At 40.1% G+C, this 20686-nt stretch overlaps 1 protein-coding gene across 1 annotated transcript; it reads left to right on the top strand.

Annotated features, from left to right (window-relative positions):
* Positions 1-941: 941 nt before the first annotated feature.
* Positions 942-20591, top strand: LOC144050144 (paired amphipathic helix protein Sin3a-like). The gene is made up of 21 exons (XM_077563162.1): positions 942-1161; positions 3396-3615; positions 4688-4867; positions 4974-5080; positions 5227-5548; positions 5660-5911; positions 5994-6146; positions 6375-6530; positions 6651-6737; positions 6829-6947; positions 7112-7337; positions 7428-7544; positions 8300-8538; positions 8633-8816; positions 8891-9479; positions 9564-9733; positions 11269-11442; positions 11507-11593; positions 11723-11817; positions 13764-13971; positions 16547-20591. The coding sequence occupies exons 2-21, from the start codon at positions 3418-3420 to the stop codon at positions 16760-16762; spliced, it is 3879 nt and encodes a 1292-aa protein (XP_077419288.1). The 5' UTR covers positions 942-1161; positions 3396-3417; the 3' UTR covers positions 16763-20591.
* Positions 20592-20686: the final 95 nt, after the last annotated feature.

Below are 20686 nucleotides of genomic sequence, written 5' to 3'. Positions count from 1 at the left end.
GTAGACTATAAAATAATAGAATTGTTTTAATTGCCATTTGGTGCAAAGCAATCATTAAATGTGCCCAAAATAAAATTTATTCTGAAACTGAAGTTCAATTTGTTGTCTATAAAAGCAGACATTTTTCACCGGTCCATGTGTCACCAGATGAGACTGTGACAAAGTACAAATACCTGAGGACCATCTTTGATGACCACCCGAGGTCTCCTCTAGGTGATACTGCATGAAGATGTGCCACAAGAGGATGTACCGACTGAGGAAGCTCCTCCTCTGTCAGCAACAAGATGCAACTGAAATTATTTCACACTTTATTGAGGCTGGCATGGTCTCAAATCTGCTGGTACCATTCCATCAACTTCACGGTCATTCCAAAAGCTGCCATCCAGCTGCAGGCTATGGTATTGGTCCTGCAGACCCCGCAGGTGGAGAACCTCCTTTGTCCGCCTCGCTGTTTTTCCCCTGATAGTTCAGATATCTCGTACCTCACAAAGACTATTATGCACTATATTTTTTAATTCTATTGTACTAAATGAAATAGGCAAGGCAGTTTTATTTCTATTACACGTTTCATACACAAAAATGTGTGTGTGTGTGGTTAATGTAAATACATCCTGTATATGTTCCCTAACTTATGTTGTAAACTTTGTTTATAGAACTGAGTCGTACTCTGCACCATTAATCTCCCCCCAGGAATAAACTAAGTTTCTGCAACTTTTACTTTCATATAGTGGTTAAAAACTAAATAGAGAGGTTAAAATAAAGAATAATCTTAATCTTTAAATGCATTTATTAATTGTACACATTATATTACAGTACAGTACATGTATTCAGTGAGTTGAATGTTGAGAGTTGTATCACAACCCTCCCAGTTAACCAGGCTGTCGCTTGAGTGTGTTTGTTTTCATCTTTTCAACTAACCAATCAGAGTAAGACTGGGAGGAGACTTCCTCCATGACAGACACGCCCCTTATGTTCAACGAACGCCGCTTCATACATACCCTGTTGTTAGCCGCGCGGACAATTTCATTTTTGGCTCTTGTCGTGGACAAGCTGTCAAAAGCGCACGACTTTTCACAGCCATCTAAATGCGCCGGTGAGGTTTGCTGGAGGGAATCGTTCTCACTGGTGTGGCAGCGTTGTTGCTGGAGGCAGCCCAGCGAGGTAAGCTAAAGTAGCTAGTTAGCTTACGTTGGTGGGGGTGGTTGTTGTGCTAACGTAGCACATTAGCGGCTACATAACCTTGTCAAACAGGCAGGGTTTGAGTACTCTGTGATTATTTGATGTCAGTGTTTTCATGTATCGGTGTCTTCCGGTTGTTTAAAATGTGAATTTTGTGTTAAAGTGGCATCGGCTTTTAAGCGGCAGTAAGTTACTTTGAGTAAGGCTAACGAGGTAAGACTGTTCTGAGCATGATTTAGCTGCCAAGCTAACACCAAAAGGTGGATTTGTGTTACGTTTATTTTCCGTCTAGTTCACAGCGTGCGCTGCAAAGTTTATTGAGACAAGCGGTTGTATAAGTGTGAAGCCTTTCACTTGACAACACCGTTGAACTGGTCATTCTTGACCAAAGTTAACGTGTGCTCGTCGTAACGTGGAAGCTAGCGCAAGGGTAACGTAGTTAGCCAACACATTCGGCTCCCCTGTTTTAGTTTCCCATTTACGGAGGCGATAACTTGCCATAAGACAACACCGACATCCGTCCTCCCTGTCGAGTGATAGCACCTAAACCGCCAACTCTTACGAGTGGTGAAGGCTCGTTTGCTCGCCACATAACTTCATTTGGAGCGAATGCCAACGTCAGCCATCACACAAGCGAAAGCGGTCAGCTCGACGACAACGGATGAGTTAAAGTCGGCGTTTAGCTGGGAGGGGGAGGGGAAGAGGATCGGCCTAGACATACGCAGAGAGACACGGCAGCAAATCGGAGCTTTTTGTATCTTTCGACAGCCACCTTCATCGTATTGAGCTCTTCGGCGAATTGGTTTCGCCTTTGGGCGACGGTACGAGCTACTGGATATGAATCTGACACGATCCCTGCTCCTCGACACCGCGCGCTCCTCGAGCGTGTTGTCCGAATTTGGTGCAGAGCTGCGAGTCGACAAGGCAGTGGAAGGCAGGCGGCACTGTGCTCGCCTCTCATTCTCACCCTCCCTACCCAAGCTTGTGACGTCGGCCTGCCCAGGGATCGTCAACAAATGATACTTTTTCGAAAGCCTGGTTGCGTTAAGGCAGTACCCCAAAACGAGTAACCCCCTCATACGTGTTAATTATTTTCTCCACAAGTAGATCGAGAGAAAACTGATGGCTAAATGAAAAATAATTGTATTTAATTTCTTAAGCATTGTTTTACTTGAATAAAAAATGTTTAATCTTGAAGATGAGCCATTTTAAATTGGGCCCGCCCAATTTAATCGGATGGCGTTATATAGCCCTTCTAACATTGCCCAAATGGCCGATGTATTACACGTAAATCTATAAAATAACCATTCTATGGACCTGTCATTCAAAACAAAGCAACTCTTAATCTTTGCAAGCAATGCTTAGGTGAGCAATGCAAGTTGTGCAAGGAATTGACCTGGATGTCACTATTTTACACACAAACTAAAATCACGGGTTTTATTCAGGTAAAAAAAAATACATAATAACAGCGCAAGATAAATCAAACATAAATGTGTTAAACATGAAACACATAGTGGTAACACAAACACACATATTACACGGATTCATGTTCTTGTAGCTTCATTATGCACCACACAAAACATTCTAGGAAAACAAAAGGAACGTTTTTTTTTATTAATATATTTTTGACCATGCTGGTCTGTGAATAGCGAAAATCCGGGTAGAATTGGCAACCACTGAATTTCATTTTTGGGTGGTTGGAAGGATGTTAAGTAATACAGTATATATTGGGGCTGGGTATTGAGTCTAATTTTTTAAATTAAGAATTCAGTTCAATTTGATTGTGATTTTTGTTCTGATTTGATTCAATTCGATAAGGAACATAATTTATTTTTAAATATTATGGACATGATAAAACGCCACAAATTAAATTAGTTATTAATTAGATTAAAGGATTTAGTTTATTAATGAAAGTAACACGTTATAATCACAAGAGTTACACAAACATTGATATCAGGATCAGCAAGGATGAGATTAAAATATTTTCATAATTATAATATAATGATTGCAAATATAAATGAAAGATTCTGAATTGTCTTAAAAGTCCAAATCAGATATTTCATAAATGTAAGAAAATACTTTTAAATGCATGGGGACAGTTCATTTCAAGAAAACAATAAGATACAAAAAAAATGTCTGTGGTCTCCACAAAGCACGTTTAGTTTCTTACAAATATGACTTAAGCATCTGCTTTCATCTGTTTTGTTTTCTGGCAGCCCCTTTGAGTATGTTAAAACAATGAAGAGGCATGTGGAGGACCAGGAACCAATATTTGCGCCCCAGCAACAGCAACCGCATCGCACCCCAGTCCAGGGCATTGCAGAAAGCTTCCAGCACAGGGCTCTAGCCCCAACTACTGCTGTGATTGAGGCAGCCACAGACAATATGCAGCCATCATCTGGCATCCAGTATTCTTCTCTTCCCCAGGGTTACCAGGTATGGTGCTACATCAGTTTCCACTAGGACCATTTGGACAACGTTAATGTAAACAATCATATTTGAGGGTCACTACTAGTTGCTTTATAAGCCCATGTAGCAATTGTCTAGGTCAAAGTATATCCAGTCCACAGACTTTTTACCACTGGGACGTTTACTCTAATGAGCATTAATATGGAAGCCGGTGGTTGGTCTGTTGCTGCACAAGAAGTTAAGATGTCACTCATTCACATACCAGTGGAGAACATTAGCAATCATTTCTTTGATTAATGTCTTTGTTGGTTAGAGAAACTGTGTCAAGGGAACTTTTAATTATTTTGGCAGACACTTGAAATATTTATAATCATTCCTGTTGGTTGTGGTTTAAAACAAGCACTTTATCCCGGGCGAAGTACAATTCTAGACTATTATATTAGACTGTTATATACTATTTTCCCCAATAATAAACAAGACTCCAATAAAAACCCGAAATTGCTGTGTCACCTTACCTAACATCTTAATGAATGTTGAAAATATGAACACTCAATTTATATTTCATGAAGGCTACTGATCTGAAGATTTTGTAGCTAATTTGTAACACAAAAATCCAATAGATTAATGTTTTATAAAAAAAAATCACAAATCTTCAATATGCGAGCCCTTGGTTACACAGCATACGTCGAAACATTATTCTATTCACTTAATTTCCAGTAAATGGCATTACAGTATCAGTAAATAGCAATAAAATCAGTGCAAACCACGTTTTATGCATAAAGTAAAAAGATTGATTGTGACGTAACAATGGTCTGATGACCACTGCGGCAAAGTGACATAGACTTAGACATAGACACCCTGAATTTTCAAAGAAAGCAAACCTGTGTACAAGAACTTATCTTAAATAAACCCAACAGACATGTTTTAGACAATGTGACAAAGTCAGTACCTACACTAGGCCAGGAAAAGACGACAGACATGATAAAAGGCCTAAGCAACACAAATTCAAACCAGAAACATTCTGCCAGTGCCACCCAATGTCTTCAAGCTCAAGTTCTTGCTGACTGACAAAGGAGAACTAAACAGTTTTTCTCAAAAGGTGCCGACAATGCCTCAGAGCACAAGTGGACACGGACTGAACAGTTCTGCACAACATGTTGGAGCCCATGCACACAGCATAGCAGTCCAATCCCAGGCCCCTGCAGTGGTCCAAGGTCACGTACATCCAACTGCGTCCATGACTTCAGCACAAGGACAGCAGCAGTTTCAGCGACTGAAGGTAAGAAGAGTCAACTGGAAAAGGACTGAATCGTAAAATAGTAAATATGTATGCATTTGGTTATGTTCTACATGATACACTGAGTTGTCAATAATGTGTATTTTAGGTTGAAGATGCCTTGTCGTATCTCGATCAAGTGAAGCTTCAGTTTGGAAATCAACCTCAAGTTTATAATGATTTCCTGGATATTATGAAAGAATTCAAGTCACAGAGGTAAGCTCTAGTAACCTATACAATATATTTAAAAACTGCATTTTTATTTCTTTATGTTTTTATATTTAAGTTCCAGAATAAAGAAAATAATTAGCCATCTGTTGAGAAAAAACAAACAACTTTTTTTCCCCTCCTGATCATTACAGCATAGACACTCCAGGTGTTATCAGTCGTGTGTCCCAACTCTTCAAGGGCCACCCAGACCTCATTATGGGCTTCAATACTTTCTTGCCACCTGGATATAAAATTGAGGTTCAAACTAACGATTTGGTCAACGTGACTACGCCAGGCCAGATTCACTACATCACACCTCATGGTATATCTGTCCAAAACATCCCTGCAAGTGGAACACCCAGCCAGCCTGTAAACCAACATCAGCACCACCAGACTGTGCCACAGGCCATCCCACACACTGCTACTGTCACTCCACCTGTCCCCACCCAGCCTGCAGCAAATAAAGTCAACAAGGTATAAGCTGGTTCAGTTTGATATCTTATTAGGTTGATATGAGCATTTCATATTTTTTCTAATACCAAATGTGAGTAGTTGTCTCTTCAGCATGTGTGTTTGTTCCAAAAGGCCATGCAGTCTCCAGCCCACACGCCCACCAGCCAGCCAAACCCATCCATCCCTTCGTACGCCTCACCGCGCTCACCTTCAGTTCAGTCGCACACACCAGTGAGCAGCACACCGTCTGGTGGGCCACCTCCGCAGAACAACCAGCCAGTGGAATTCAACCATGCGATAAACTACGTGAACAAGATCAAGAATCGCTTCCAGGGTCAGCCAGACATCTACAAAGCCTTCCTGGAAATCCTGCATACATACCAGGTCAAGAAACACTCAAACCTTTGTATGAATATGATTGCATGTTAATTTGTCAAGTTAATAAATACCTGTCCATTTACTGCAGAAAGAGCAGCGTAATGCCAAAGAAGCAGGAGGCAATTACACTCCAGCTCTGACTGAGCAGGAAGTCTACACTCAAGTGGCGCGACTCTTCAAGAATCAGGAAGACCTGCTGTCAGAATTTGGACAGTTCCTGCCCGACGCAAACAGCTCTTTGGTTTGTTGTTATTATCTCCTATTATCAGCAATGCACACATTTGTAGCTAGTAGCAGTAGCTGGTTTTGACCCGGGAGTTTTGGGGAACAACAGAGACAAATGGGTATGCTTGTAAAGTGTTCCATCGTGCATGTAAAATTGTTTTCTCTTTGTTCCTCAAGCAAGATGTCTTGTAAAACGTTTGTGACATCTGTTTAACGAGAAGTTTATGTTCCTTCCTCTACTCAGCTGCTTGGGAAAACTGCGACTGACAGGGCAGAGTCGGTGCGCAATGATCATGGCGGGACAGTGAAACGACCATTACCAAACAATAAACAGAAATTAAGCCACAATGGGCTGGCTGTCAAAAGACCTGGACCAGTGGGAGTTTCACCCCTTCTCAAGGTAAATGTAGTCTTCATGTTGCACCTGATGGCATAGCTCAGTTCTCTGTGTTGTCAACGTGACCGTCATGAAAATAACATACCAATTTCAAATATTTTTGACTTGTTTATTGTTTTGCAGAAGAAACCCAAAATAGTTGGTAAGGACCATGGCTTAAGTGAAGTTGGAAAGCACAGCAACAGCACGGAGACCATGTTCTTTGAGAAGGTGATTATTATTCAAAATAGTATTCTCATGACGTATTCCATTCATATGAGCATGAAGTGAAAAGTGTTTTTGCTACTCATTGCTAAAACAGGTCAAGAAAGCTCTCAGGAGCTCTGAGGCATATGAAAGCTTCCTGCGTTGTTTACACATCTTCAACCAGGAGGTGATTTCACGTGCTGAATTGGTTCAGTTAGTCATCCCATTTCTTGGGTGAGTTCGCATTACCCGTCTGATTGATTTCATTGAAGTTTTAAAGACAGTCCTGCTTAACACGCTTAACTTGGATCGAATGATGCCATACACCTAAATTAGATATATTAAATATATGGAGTTGTATTCCTTCTATTAACAATAAATTACATCCTAATTGACAGAAAATTCCCAGAACTGTTTACCTGGTTTAAAAACTTCCTGGGCTACCGAGAGTCCAGCCATGGTGAGTCGAGCCATGCGGAGAGTTTACCCAAGGAGCGGACAATAGAGGGCATTGCCATGGAGATTGACTATGCGTCCTGTAAGAGGCTAGGCTCCAGCTACAGAGCGCTCCCCAAGAGCTACCAGCAGCCTAAATGCACAGGAAGGACGCCACTATGTCGAGAGGTTAGTTACGAGTACTACCTGTCTGCTCCGTTTGGATTTGGATCTTTTTAGAGTAAAGGTTAAAGTAAGTCAATGAATGTCCTGATTCAGGTTCTGAATGACACGTGGGTGTCGTTTCCATCGTGGTCTGAGGATTCGACTTTTGTAAGCTCCAAGAAGACTCAGTATGAAGAGCACATTTACAGATGTGAAGATGAGCGTTTTGAGGTAAGAGGTACTTTTTTCTCACTCTGCAAAAGCGCTCATTCTAATCATTTGTTTTCTCAGGAGCTTTCAATCCATCGTACACATGATCACATTTGACTTTCTTCCAAAACACAAGACAAATTTGCCTATCACACTTGTCTTGATGCTGTATTGCAAGAATGTACAAGTTTGATCCACTACAGCCAGGAATAATGTCTTTCTGTTTAATTAGTAGAGCCCTACACCAGGTAGTTCTTAAACTGGGCTCCCTGGACACTCCAGAAGTCCGTGAGCCGTAGCCTGTAACTTTAGGCCAATTAAAAGCTCTCATAACGATTGATTGTGACCCCTTATCACATGAATATGACATTCCTCCATGCACACAGCATTTCTAGCTAGCAACGAGAGATACATATTTCAAGTTATTCAAATTCAAGTTCATTTGGTTATGTTATTTTCTAGTAAACAGGCCATGAATTTTTCGGTTGCAACATTAAAAGATACATTCCCATGGCATTTAGAGGCATACAAGTTCTGTTAGGATTATGAGGGAGTCCTATAAATTTCTCACTTCCATGGGGTCTCCAACAACTAAAAAGTTCAGGAACCAAACAAGTGGACGCCATCATCTATATGGAAGGCTTTTGATGTGGTATCCATTTTAAGATTTCTGTCATTTTGTAGTGATCTTCTCAGCTGTGACGCAACTTCTATGGCCACACATTTTCACATTATTTGCAGTCTTTATTCGATTTGTTGTCATTGCATCCCCTTAGCTTGATGTTGTGTTGGAGACCAACCTTGCCACGATTCGAGCCCTTGAGTCAGTCCAACAGAGGCTTTCTCGAATGCCTGCGGAGGAGCAGCCGCGCTTCAAGCTGGACAACTCGTTGGGGGGCTCCTCAGAGGTCATTCACCGCAAAGCTATTCAGAGGATATACGGGGACCGAGCCAACGACATCATTGATGGTCTTAAGAAGAACCCAACTGTGTGCGTCCCCATAGTGCTGAAAAGGTTAATAACCTGCATTCTTTTCAATAATTATTACAATTTAATGTACTTATATTAAAATGCAACTGAGACTTAGCATTTTCATTCTTGTGTTCAGGTTAAAGATCAAAGAGGAAGAGTGGCGAGAAGCTCAAAGAAGCTTCAACAAAATTTGGCGGGAACAGAATGAGAAGTATTATTTGAAGTCACTCGACCACCAAGGCATTAACTTCAAGCAGAATGACACCAAAGTGTTTCGTTCAAAGACTCTCCTCACTGAAATTGAAATGTTGTTTGATGAGGTGAGAGATTGCCCGTAACACAAAATGAGTCTATGTGACAATGTAATAAATAAACTTGTGACTTTGTTCTGCAGCGGCAGGAACGTGCCTCAGAGGACCCTGCCATTCTCACTCCTAGCGGCCCACACATGAACCTGGCCTACGAAGATAGTCAGATCGTAGAAGATGCTGCGGCCCTCATTATTCACCACGTCAAGAGACAACCAGGCATCCAAAAAGACGACAAGTACAAGATCAAACAGATCATACACCACTTCATCCCCGATCTCCTTTTCACCCGGCGAGGTGAGCTCTCGGATGTGGAGGAGGAGGAGGAGGAGGAAGAGGAAGTGGAGGATATGGATGAAGATCCAGATGGCGCCAAAAAACACAATGGCCTGCCAGGCAGCAGCCCGTCCAAGTCAAAGCTCCTCTTCAGCAACACGGCAGCTCAAAAGTTGCGCGCCACAGATGAGGCGTATAACTTGTTGTTTGTGAACAACTACTGGTACATCTTCTTGCGCCTTCATCATATCCTCTGCTCTCGTTTACTGCGAATCTATGGGCAGGCTGAGAAGCAAATTGAGGAGGATGCTCGCGAGAGAGAATGGGAAAAAGAAATGTTTGGGCTCCAAAAAGAAAAGAATGAAAATACAGCCTTCCAGCTTAAGATGAGGGAGCCAAGTAAGTGTATTGTACTAGAATTGCACTAAATTTTATAATTATATTATGAAAGACAAATTTCGTCTTTTCTTTTTCTTGTTCCAGTGGATGTTGAAGTAGAAGATTACTATTCTGTCTTTCTGGAAATGGTGCGGAACCTTTTGGATGGTAACATGGAACCAGCTCAGTATGAGGATTCCTTGAGGGAAATGTTTACTATACATGCCTACATTGCCTTCACCATGGACAAGCTCATCCAGAGCATTGTTCGGCAGGTCAGTATAGTCTTTCTTTTGTTTTATTTTGTATTGCCAAATAGCTCAAGAGTTTAAATGTTAAGGAAATAATTATTTCAGAGGTAAACATTAACGGTGGTCCAATTTGGCCTGTCACAAAACATTTTTAAGCCGCTACCACCGAAACAACCTGGAAGAAACAGGATGATGTAAGAAACAAACGCAATTAGGGTTAGCCTCATGTTGCTAGCTCGGTCAGCATTTACCTTACCATATTATGTGCCATGCCAGCGGCAGCAAGGAACAAGTGCAGCAATACAAAGTGAAAAAAAAAATTCTGCCAGATAAGTCCGAAAATGAGTGACGTTAATGAATTGTTCGTCATGGACAGCAATGTGACGTTAATGTTGTGAAACTCGTCAGAATACATATGACCGGGCTCGTTGAAGCTAATGTAGCAATTAGCAAATGGTGAGAGGTACTTTCTTTTTATCATTGTTTTAATTTATTTCTGTAATGCCGGTCTTTCAAAATATACAGTACATGCCAAAAGTTTATACACACCTTCTCATTCAATACTATGCTTTATTTTCATGACTATGTACATTGTAGATTCTCACTGAAGGCATCAAAACTATGAAGACAACTATGACAACTATCGGAACACATTTGGAGTTCTGTACTTAACAAAAAAGGGTGACAATAATAAAATAAATAATTAGCCACTCTTTTCTCTGATTACTTTTTTGCACATTCTTGGTAGTCACCTGAAAGGCTTTTCCAACAGTTTCCACATGTAAGAATGCCAAGATTATGCAAAGGATGGCTATTATGAAGAATCTATAATATAAAACATGCTTTGAGTTATTTCACCCTTTTTTTTGTTAAGTACATAACTCCACATGAGTTCATACATAGTTGTGATGTATTCATAAAGCAATAAAGCAAATGCATTGAATAAAGAAACTGTCCAAGCTTTTGGCCTGTACTGTATTTTGACAGGTCACTATAAATTTTGAGTACTGCCTTTTATAAAAACGAAAATATATATATTGTACATTGTTGTAATGTAATTGATAAATTAATATTTAAATAATTTTGTAATTGATTTATTCTTGGAAGCATTTAACATTAATTTGTGCCCTTGGTTTTCGTGAGTTTAGTACACAGTCATAGCCGTGAATGCAGTTGTACACTATAAAGACGCTGAACTAATCTATGTATTAAAAATGATTGGAGCCAGTATCGATTTTGACTGGGCCGCCTCAAAAAGGCTTGAATTTACACTCCCTGTGGCATTGTTGTTCGACCCCCAATGATTGTTCATCAATTGATCTCTTAGCAATTGAGGCAAAATGGATTGCATGACTACTCTGCAACCAACAGAGCCGCTGTTGATTCAGTTTCATTTAGTTTGCAGTCTGAGAAACAAAATGGTTGGATAAGGGAAGTTGAGCTACATCCAGTAAGATGTTCTCTCTAGTCGCACAACGGATTTGTTAATCTTCCCTGTAGTTGGTCAGGGAAATGTTGTGAATTGCCCCTTCTTATTGTGGACTGAATGTCTTTTACAGCTCCAACACCTCGTCACCGATGATGCATGTGTGCGTGTGATGGACTTGTACCTGAGCGAAATTGCCAATAAAGCCACGGGTGGTCCCCTGTCCACTCAGGCGTCCCGTGCCACAGCAGAAGGCACCTACCAGCGCAAATCAGAGCAGCTCATGTCTGAAGAGAACTGCTTCAAGGTAATATAAACCCAAGTCAGTCTTTGATGCACACAGAAATCTCATCTGTTGCTGTTTTGTCCAGTTGATGTTTATGAAGAACCAGGACTCTGTGTGTGTGGCAATGGAGCTGCTGGACACAGAAGAGGAAAACTCTGATGAGCCCGCAGAGGCAAGTACTCAAATAGTCAAGCAGAGGTCTCATACTGATTGTCATTAGTTTCTTATTTATCGTCCTTATTGCTCTTCAATTTTTAAATTGTAACTACGGTATAATGTTCCTCTGCCCTATGCTCGACAGAGGTGGTCGGACTATGTGGGCAGATACCTGAACTCCGATTCGACTTCTGCAGAGCTGCGTGAGCATTTGGCCCAGAAACCGGTGTTCCTGCCCAGGTGAGGCCCCAGCCATGTCTCCCTCTTGTCTACTCTCTTTCAACTTCCGTCCTGATCCTCAGCTGTTGATGTGCCAAACAACTCCTCACAAACAAGAGCAGTAGCACGTCGAGAAAAAAAAAAATCTGTTTTATGGTCTTGGTGTGTGGTAATGGACAGGCAACGCATTCAGTGTGTAAGATGTAGTTAGAATGAATGCCTGTTCAGTTTCAGACCTCTGCCTCACATGGAAGATTGCACTTTACATGGTCATTCTTTTAACAAAAGGGAATTTATGTATTCAATCAGTCAATTCCTTTTTTTAAATGGGTTTTTATTTATAAGTTAAAAGATTTTTAAAGAGGGGTTTGGCTTTGTCATGGTTTGGAATTCCAACTTTAGCGGCCTTTTGGTTTGATTATGACTTTCATTATGTATTGACTTGAAATCATAATTTTCAGTGTGTGATGTCACAACATAATGAAGACTTGAGAGTAAAATAAATGGGTTACCGTTAGACTTAACGTGATGTTATGTCATTTTATACAATTTCTTTGGCCTGAGTTTGACAATTGAACAATGAAAGCTCTTGTATCAGGACTTTGTGAAAAAATATCTTGAACTTATCATGCCCTCTTTGCAACTGTATTCAAAGCAAGAGTCTTGTACGTGACTAAATCTCTGTTTACAAATGTAAATGTTCACACGTCCCTTTGTTTCAATCCATTGTTCCGTTTGTAAAGACTCGGAACGTGCACTCCCTGTTGTTGTGGGTGAGGTCTTACCACCGTTTGAGAGATTTGTGCTCAAGTTTTTTTTTTAGAACTCTGGTCAAGCACATTTTCTGCATCATTGTAAAGAGGAATAGGGTTTGTCAATAAAAATGATCATCTAAATTGTACGCTCTTATGTTGGTCTATTTCTTTCATGACACTTTAGATATGTGCACAGGGGCGTCTCTGTGTCTGCTTTGTTGTCATGTTCCACATGTGAAGCCCGTCTTGTAGAGTGTTTTTTTGTCTTTTGAGATGGCTGTCCATAACCATATACATTTCAAAAGGCGTTAAAAAAAAAAAGACCAGTTTGTGTGCTTTGTCCTTGTTTCAACTCATTGCACATTTTTCCCCCTTCTGACTTTATGATTTATCATTGAGCTCACCTACATTTTATCACCACCCCACCTCCCCACTAAATCTATGAGATGTCAGCAGCACAGGAGTTCAAAGCTCTGCACACAAAAACTCAGTGGCCGCACTGAGACAGTTTCTTTTTCAATTTTGTTGCGTTGGTTTTCATCTCATAATCATAACACTGCATTGTTGGTGACAGTATGTGAACATCATTCTTATCTCACATTTTGGACTGGCATCCAACAAGGCAGCAATTCTGCAGTGTTTGTTTCTGACAGTTTTACCTGAAATTGGCCTGGAAAGACTGTGTCTTGTGTTTTTAAGTGGAGCCCTGAATGCAAAAATTTGCCTCATGCACCCATACTCTCTGTGGTAAGTACACATTTCAAACTTTCATTCCGGTGGGGTGATTATTTTCTTACCTGCACAGGGTTGGGCTCAATGAACACTAAAATGACTTCTTTTTTTTTTTTTTGCGTGTGGATTTTTACTTTTTTTTACTGTATCGGAAATATTACGACTGCTGCCTCTGCTGCTCTTATAGATCCCCCATATCCCGAATGATTTGACCTCCTATCTAATTCTGTTCCTCGGTGAGTTGCAATGCATGGGTGTAAACATTTTTCTTGAAAGGGACAGTCTTCTCAAATTTGACTAGACAGCTCTTTTCAGTGTGTATACGGCTGTGAACTAGCATGTGACAGGCTGAATTCAATAAAAATACTTTTTGAACAACCTGTAAAATGATGTACTTTTGATGTTGAAAATTCAGACTTTATTTTAGTGTTACGGAGTCATCCAGTCTTACTCCTGACAACCATTGTTTGGGGCTTTCAGGAACCTGAGAAGAATAAGGAAGTGCCAGAGAGGATGGGAGCAGCTACAACAGGAGAGGATGACCACGGGCACCTCGGACGAGTTGCAAAGTGATGACAGCAAAGTGAAGGTGGAGTGCATGTTCAAGCTCAACTCCTACAAGATGGTGTATGTCTGCAAGTCGGAGGACTTCATGTACAGGCACACTGCACTTACGCGCGCTCATCAGGTCAGTTCTACAGTCCACACACACTGTTTGTCCTCACGTGTAGCTCTGTTCTTAAAACAGTGTCACTCTTGTGCTCATTTGCATAGTGGCACGGCTCAGCTCCAACCTTGGAACTCAAACTGAGTCTACTGAGTCTAATCTAACTTTTATTTTTGGGGATGGGCGAGTATCGATTTGGTCAATACCCGGCCCTATTTCAATGTATTGGCACTTGTGACGGCAATTTTCTGATCAGGACATAGAAATTAGAAGAATAGAAAATTGCCATGAATTTTATGCCATTTTAAGGAAACATTCTACATTGGATAGGGCTGAATTTTTTGGGGGGAAAATTTAATTGTGATTTTTCTGACAGATAATAACAAAAATAAACATGCCTACTTTTTCTTGTATGCCATGAAATCGATTTAAAGTGCACATCACCCCCCAACCAGACTCTTGCTACACCCCTCACTAATACTTGAAAACGGTGCTCAAAAGGGTTGTTGCCTGGAGGACCATTGGGCTTGTATACACAGTGGTAGAGCGACTACGTCGTACGTTTCAAGAAGTGACGTCGGCTGTGGTTGTTAATGAGGGGACAGCCAATGTGTGTTAATCCCAGTGTTTAATCTGAAAATGGCGGCAAACAGGTTTAGCCCCAAATTCAAGTTTTCAACAAACTTGCACTAAAATGTCTAAACAATGACAAGGATATGTACACACCCGCTTATACAGTTCAATATATATATATATATATATATATATATATATATTGTTTAGTACCATGAAAAACATAGTCCCTGAACAAAACTAAATTGATGTTTAAAAAAATATTTAGATTTATGTTTGACCTTTTCGCAAAAGCTCCAACCCCCTCAGTTGACGTTTCCGGGTGCGACATCTTTCTGTACACTTTGAATGTAACTGATTGTACCAGAGCATGTCAGTGAGTTTTTTTTTAAAGCAACACAAGCATGATTTCTTCCAGATTGAGGCAAAATAGTCTGCAGTATACAGAAGAAGGATATATTCATAATATTAAAATATGCGGATTTGACAGCTTTCTAGGCTAAAGCATACAGGTCTCAAGATTAACTCCGAGCTAAACAACAACGGCATCTCTCTCTCAACGTGGAAATTGTAATGCCGCAGAATAATTCCTATTTTGAATAAATGTACCTGTAAACTGATGACGTGTTTTTTCCTCTGTAACAGAACGGTTGTTTACGCTGAGGTAACACAAAATGCTACATGAAAGTTGAAAACAAAATACGTTCAAAGTCCCTGTTATGATGCTGTGTTTACTTTGTGTAAATCGATGAAACAAGAGCTCCCAGTATGAGACCGGGCGTAAACTACTCACTTGGACGTTAAGTACCCAGCTTACATTAACTCTTTTACTGACACACGTAAACAAAAAAAAACAACCTCGACAGTGCCAGCCGATTTCAAGCATTTTAACTCCTCTTTCAAGGCAAACAGAATATTGTGTACTTTGACGACACAAACATGCTGCATACCAAATGAAAGCTCACATTTTATTCTTTCATTCGACAAGAACAAATATGTTTCTACCTTATTCCGTTCCTTAGTAATCATCATTTGAAAATAGGTCATTTGAGTGACATTGAGCGAAAAGATACATTTTCTGCACAACAGTGACTTTGACACTAATATTTTTAGTTTAGTAACGCTTTGTGAATAATATTTAATGTGACAAAGGCTTTGATCATTCACGTCACCTTGAAAACGGTCTATTCCTATGCTGCCATCTGATGGCCATAGTTAGTGGGTGTTATGTGATTTTTACACCCATTCACAAAAGAAGCAAGACGTTGCACTGTCCCTTGAGGGGAAAAAAACGTAGTAAACGTCAATTAACGTTTTTTGGCGGCATTCATTTGGATTTTAGTAAACGTCATTAAATGTTTTTGGCGGTAAAAGAGTTTTAATAATAAGAATCAAGATAAACCATGTATTTTATGTGGCGTCATGCCATTAAGAACTCACCGAAAATGCGAAAGCACTCGCTAATTTCTGTGATGATAATGATATCCTGGTAATCGTGAGTATAACATTGATGTCCAGTTTTGTGGATGATCTTGCCTCTAGAGCTAAAGTGAATTTGACAACAGAGCTGAAAAACTAAACAAAAATGCAGCTTTCATGACCTCGAAATCCCATTGGGGGTGGCGTGGATTAGAGGGTAGCGTGGTCGTCTCGCAACCCATAGGTTTTGTGTTGAAGTATCCTTGAGCAAGATACTGAACCCCGAGTTGCTCCTGATGCTGCTGCATCAGTCGGTGAGTTAGTTAAAATGTAAAGCATATATAAATGAAGTACCGTTTACCAATGTCTGAGATTGGGATTTTGGTCGCAAAACGATAAATCGTTCAGCCTTAATATTGGGATACATAGGTCTTTTCTCTCTGTTTAAAATTATTTGGAAATTTAATGTATCACAAATACTAGTCTAGTGGTATTGGTTAACTGTATACCGCGGTGTGGGGGAAAAAGTGGTGGTAAAGTAGCTAGTCATTTTCTTTAAATGTTTGTACCTGAAGTTCATTTTTTTTCTGGATGTATTTTGCAGTCCCACAAGCGGGTCCACAGGCGCCTGCACAGACGCTTTCAGGCCCGCTTGGACATCTGGGCCAAGGAGCACGTGACAAGCGACATGGCCGCCGACAGCCGGAGGTGGCTGATGGGAGATGGACGAGAAGACCTGGTGCCGTGTACTACAATGTGCAACCCCGAGGTCCTGCATTATCTCACTGTTAACAAGTACAGAGTCAAGTACAGAACATAGTAGCCGGTGATCCTGTCAGCAACCGCAAGGTAGGACTGTCTGCGGACATCGTATGGAACTTCATCTTTCACCATGCCTATTCTTTTGCCAACTTTGGGATGCTCTTGTCATCACTCAATGCAGGTAAATTTAATACTTTTACATAATATGAGATCTGCTTTTAAAAATAAAAAAAAAGAAGAAGTTTTTCAGGTCACTCTTGAGAAGTTCGCATAACTTCTTGTAAATGAATTTTAAGTAGCTTGTCATCAATGGACATGACATTTAGAAGCTCGGCTTTCGTCTTTGGAACAATGTTGCTTCCAACTGTAAAAGTGGACAGCTTGTGAATGTTTCCCTTGCCGGTGAAGGTGCACTCGTGCACTCCGGAGTTAACATCTCTACCATTAAGGACAAGCTAACCACTTTTTGTAAATGGTGTCTGTTAAATGTCATCCTTGAGATGCAGTGCACTGTACGACACAGTGACAGTATTTAGCTAAATTCAGCTGAATGCAAAATGTAAAGTTTTTATTATTATGATTATTATTATTATTATTATTATTACTACAGTGTGTGCGGGCATTGGGTTTGGGACCTTTGTTGGTGGTCTGGTGAAGGTTGAGCCTTGATTTTCTAGATTGAATTTTATAATATGCCCTTCCACACTGAACCGTCTCCACCTTTAAACCATCTTTGGCATCGTTACCACTTGTGGTTTCAAAACGATTGACTGCAGCCAAGCAGCATTTTGTGCTGGTGTGCACAGTGCACATCTGTTTTGGAAAGTGTACTTTTCAAGACTGAACTGAGCCATCAACAGCTTGCTCTTTGTATTTACGTTTGTCAAAACGATCCGAATCTGTGTGACAGATTGGTTCTGAGAAACCTGCTTAGAAATGTGTGTATTCTTCCCATGTTTTGTGTCCATGCCTCCTCTAACAGATGTATATAGTAGTCCTATGCGTGAATGTCAGCCCTGTACAGTATTTGGGTCAGCTAAAACCAGTCAGCAATACTTACTACCCCACTGTGAATGTTAATGGTTGTAAAACATTGTCTTTTCTCCTCTCCAGCTTATCCTTAAGTGCAAATATTGATGTAGAGATTGTAGCTTTCGACGGATAAAATGAGAGCAGTTTTTATCAATAATTTCTGAGGCTGTGAAGCGGTAGAATTCAGCCTCCAATTTCCGCGTGCCACATGTTCGCAAGTGCAGGTAAAACCAGAAGTTTAAAAAGACACAAATGTTTGGTTTTGTTTTCCTCGCTGTCTGACATCAAATCTGACTAAATATGTCCTCTTTTATGTCATTTTGGATGAATGCCCAACTAATGAGAAATGCATATTACCTTTAAATTATAATTGTATTATACGACTTGGGTCAAACATTTCAGATATGCTTTCACAACAAATAGTTGGCAGGAATTTTGCTCCATTCCTCCTGACAGAATTCGACTTAAAATGAGTATCTGTGTGTATGGATACTTTGACCCATTGCTGCTAAAAAGAAGAAGCAAATCAATATCTGAAATGTTTACTGTACTATGAGAGATTACATTAGATGAAAACATTTTGTCACAAGATCCGCAAGGTCAGTTTCAAGGTCAACTAAAACAAAAAGTTACTAAAATATGCACCTACTAGATGTTTTTAGATTTTAAACCCTTGTTTATTTCCCTTTCCAAAAATACAATGTTTTGTGAAGATTGACGCACTTGTTCCTGAGAAGGGTTCAAAGTAAGGAGGCCACGCCCCTTTTGTCAAAACTTAAAAATTTCAGCGGGCCGTAGCTCCAAAACCACTGCTCCGATTCACCCAAAATTTGAGATGAAATGTTGTGCCATCACCATCAACAAGTACAGCAAGTCTCATTAAAAAAAAATTTGCTTGGTTAAACCCAACGGGTGATTTAGCATGGGACTACCCGGAAAACTGTGCAAGTCTACTTTCTATGACAGTTACAGATGTTGTGGCAATGTGAGAATACCAAAAAGAGGCCAGTGACAAGGTACGAGCATGTTTAACTACTTTCCGAACGATTGTCGCTTCAGATGTGAGGTATTGAGCAATCTTAAAAGCTCTGAGGGGCGTATCAGTACTTACACAGTTGGTGGCGTTATGTGAAGAGGTTAGACACAGCCTTCTTTAGCTTAAAGCAAGCGTAGGACCCATCCAGACCTACGACTTCCCACTGTATGGTAACCACATGACAGAGGCAGTCTAACGCTTAACCTTCTTCATGTCACTTAATGTCATAAAACTGCAATCAATCTTTAAATGTATGTGAGCATCTCTACTTTTTATCATCTTCAACCACTGCAAATATTGGAACGATCGCCCTAATATTTATGATTTTATGAGCACAACATCTTCTTCTCTGTAGGCGCTCACGACAGCTTAATGACAAAAATGCTCACCATCCTTAAAATCCAAAATATTGCGGCAAGCATTCTAATACTTTCAGAGTTTGACTTATAGTAAGTAAAAACTCAAACCTGATGTTCTTTTGACTCTGCAGTCGGCGAATCTTCTCCGGTGGTTTGTCGCAACGCAAGCACAAAATTTGATGCACGTGTTGCACTTGTCCACAAAATGAAAGGAGATGTTGATGTGTTTTTTACAAATGAAGATTCCCAGACTAATTCTTCTGTGATCCTCATCCCTCGGAAGGCACTGGAAACTATTGTTTATCACAACAACATTCTCTCCTTGAGCCGGGGTGCACGTTCAAAACGCTTATAGTCCACTGGTGGCAAATCCTGGTCTAGAAAGTAAAAACCCTGCCACAATTTGGCTTTAGCAGATTGTGCTAGCTAGCTAACTCCCTAGCAGGTAAACGAGCACCCAGGGAGCTAGCTAGCGAGCTCGCTAGCTAGCACCTGGTGCTAATGCCAAGCTGTGGCAGGGTTTTTATTTTTACTTTCTGGACCTGGATTTGCCACCTCTGTTATAGTCACAGATTTAACTTTTTCTGCTTCTTAGCACAACCTCCAAGGTTGAACAAGTTCCTAAGTTGTGCAAGACATCTTTCAAAGCAGTAGGTGTTATGAAAAATAGGAAATATCCATCCATCCATCCATCCATTGTCTTAAAGGGAAATGAAACCCGCTGTAACAAATGCCAAGCTGCTACTTCCGGTGTCTTACAGGAAAAAATGTACGTTAGTATGATAGAATTATTATTTTTTTTTCATATTATTGAAATCAATAGTGGGTCTTTAAATTGAATTAATTATTGGTTCACCACTAGATGGCACTAAAGATTACACACCGTCACTTTAATTTACTCAAATATCAAAATCTCATACTGTGTGTAAACATTGCTTTAAAGAAAGTATTCAGAATTTAAAAAAAAAAAAAAAAAAACTTGCCTCTTTATTTAGGCTTTTAGCAAATATAAATAATTTTGTTAGTCCTAATTGACCTTGAACAGGAAACGTTTAGTGTGATTCATGTCAGACAGTGCATACAAAATAGCAAGTGTGACATCTTCTGGTTTCAACTGTAAGCACTTGCGTTTTCCATAAAGGACCGATTAAAAGACAAGCAAATGCACCAAAGTTTGACACCGCAGCAAAGATTGGCGACATTGACAAGTTGGCAACAGGGCTATGTGGCCGCCTTTTTAAAGTGATGATTACTCAGCCAACTACAAAGACAATCTTGCAGTTTGGTTTTTATTTTTGTATTCACTGTTGATTGTGGATGGAATGCCACATGGTCCCGAAGAGCTGATTGTACACAAATGCATTGTTTGTATCTTCTTTTACCGTGTCTGTTCTCTTCTCTTGATGTACATGTGTTAGTCAGGTGTTTGATATTAAACTATCCTTTATAGACAGAAACAAGTTTTCTTTTTATTCTTTTGTCTCATATGTTTATTCCATCCTACGCTTTCACTTCAAAAACAACCCGTACACACATTAAATATTGACAATTCTGA

The sequence above is a fragment of the Vanacampus margaritifer genome, chromosome 4 (genome assembly GCF_051991255.1).
Source record: "Vanacampus margaritifer isolate UIUO_Vmar chromosome 4, RoL_Vmar_1.0, whole genome shotgun sequence".
NCBI lineage: Eukaryota > Metazoa > Chordata > Actinopteri > Syngnathiformes > Syngnathidae > Vanacampus > Vanacampus margaritifer.
This window is presented reverse-complemented; position numbering and strand designations above follow the sequence as displayed.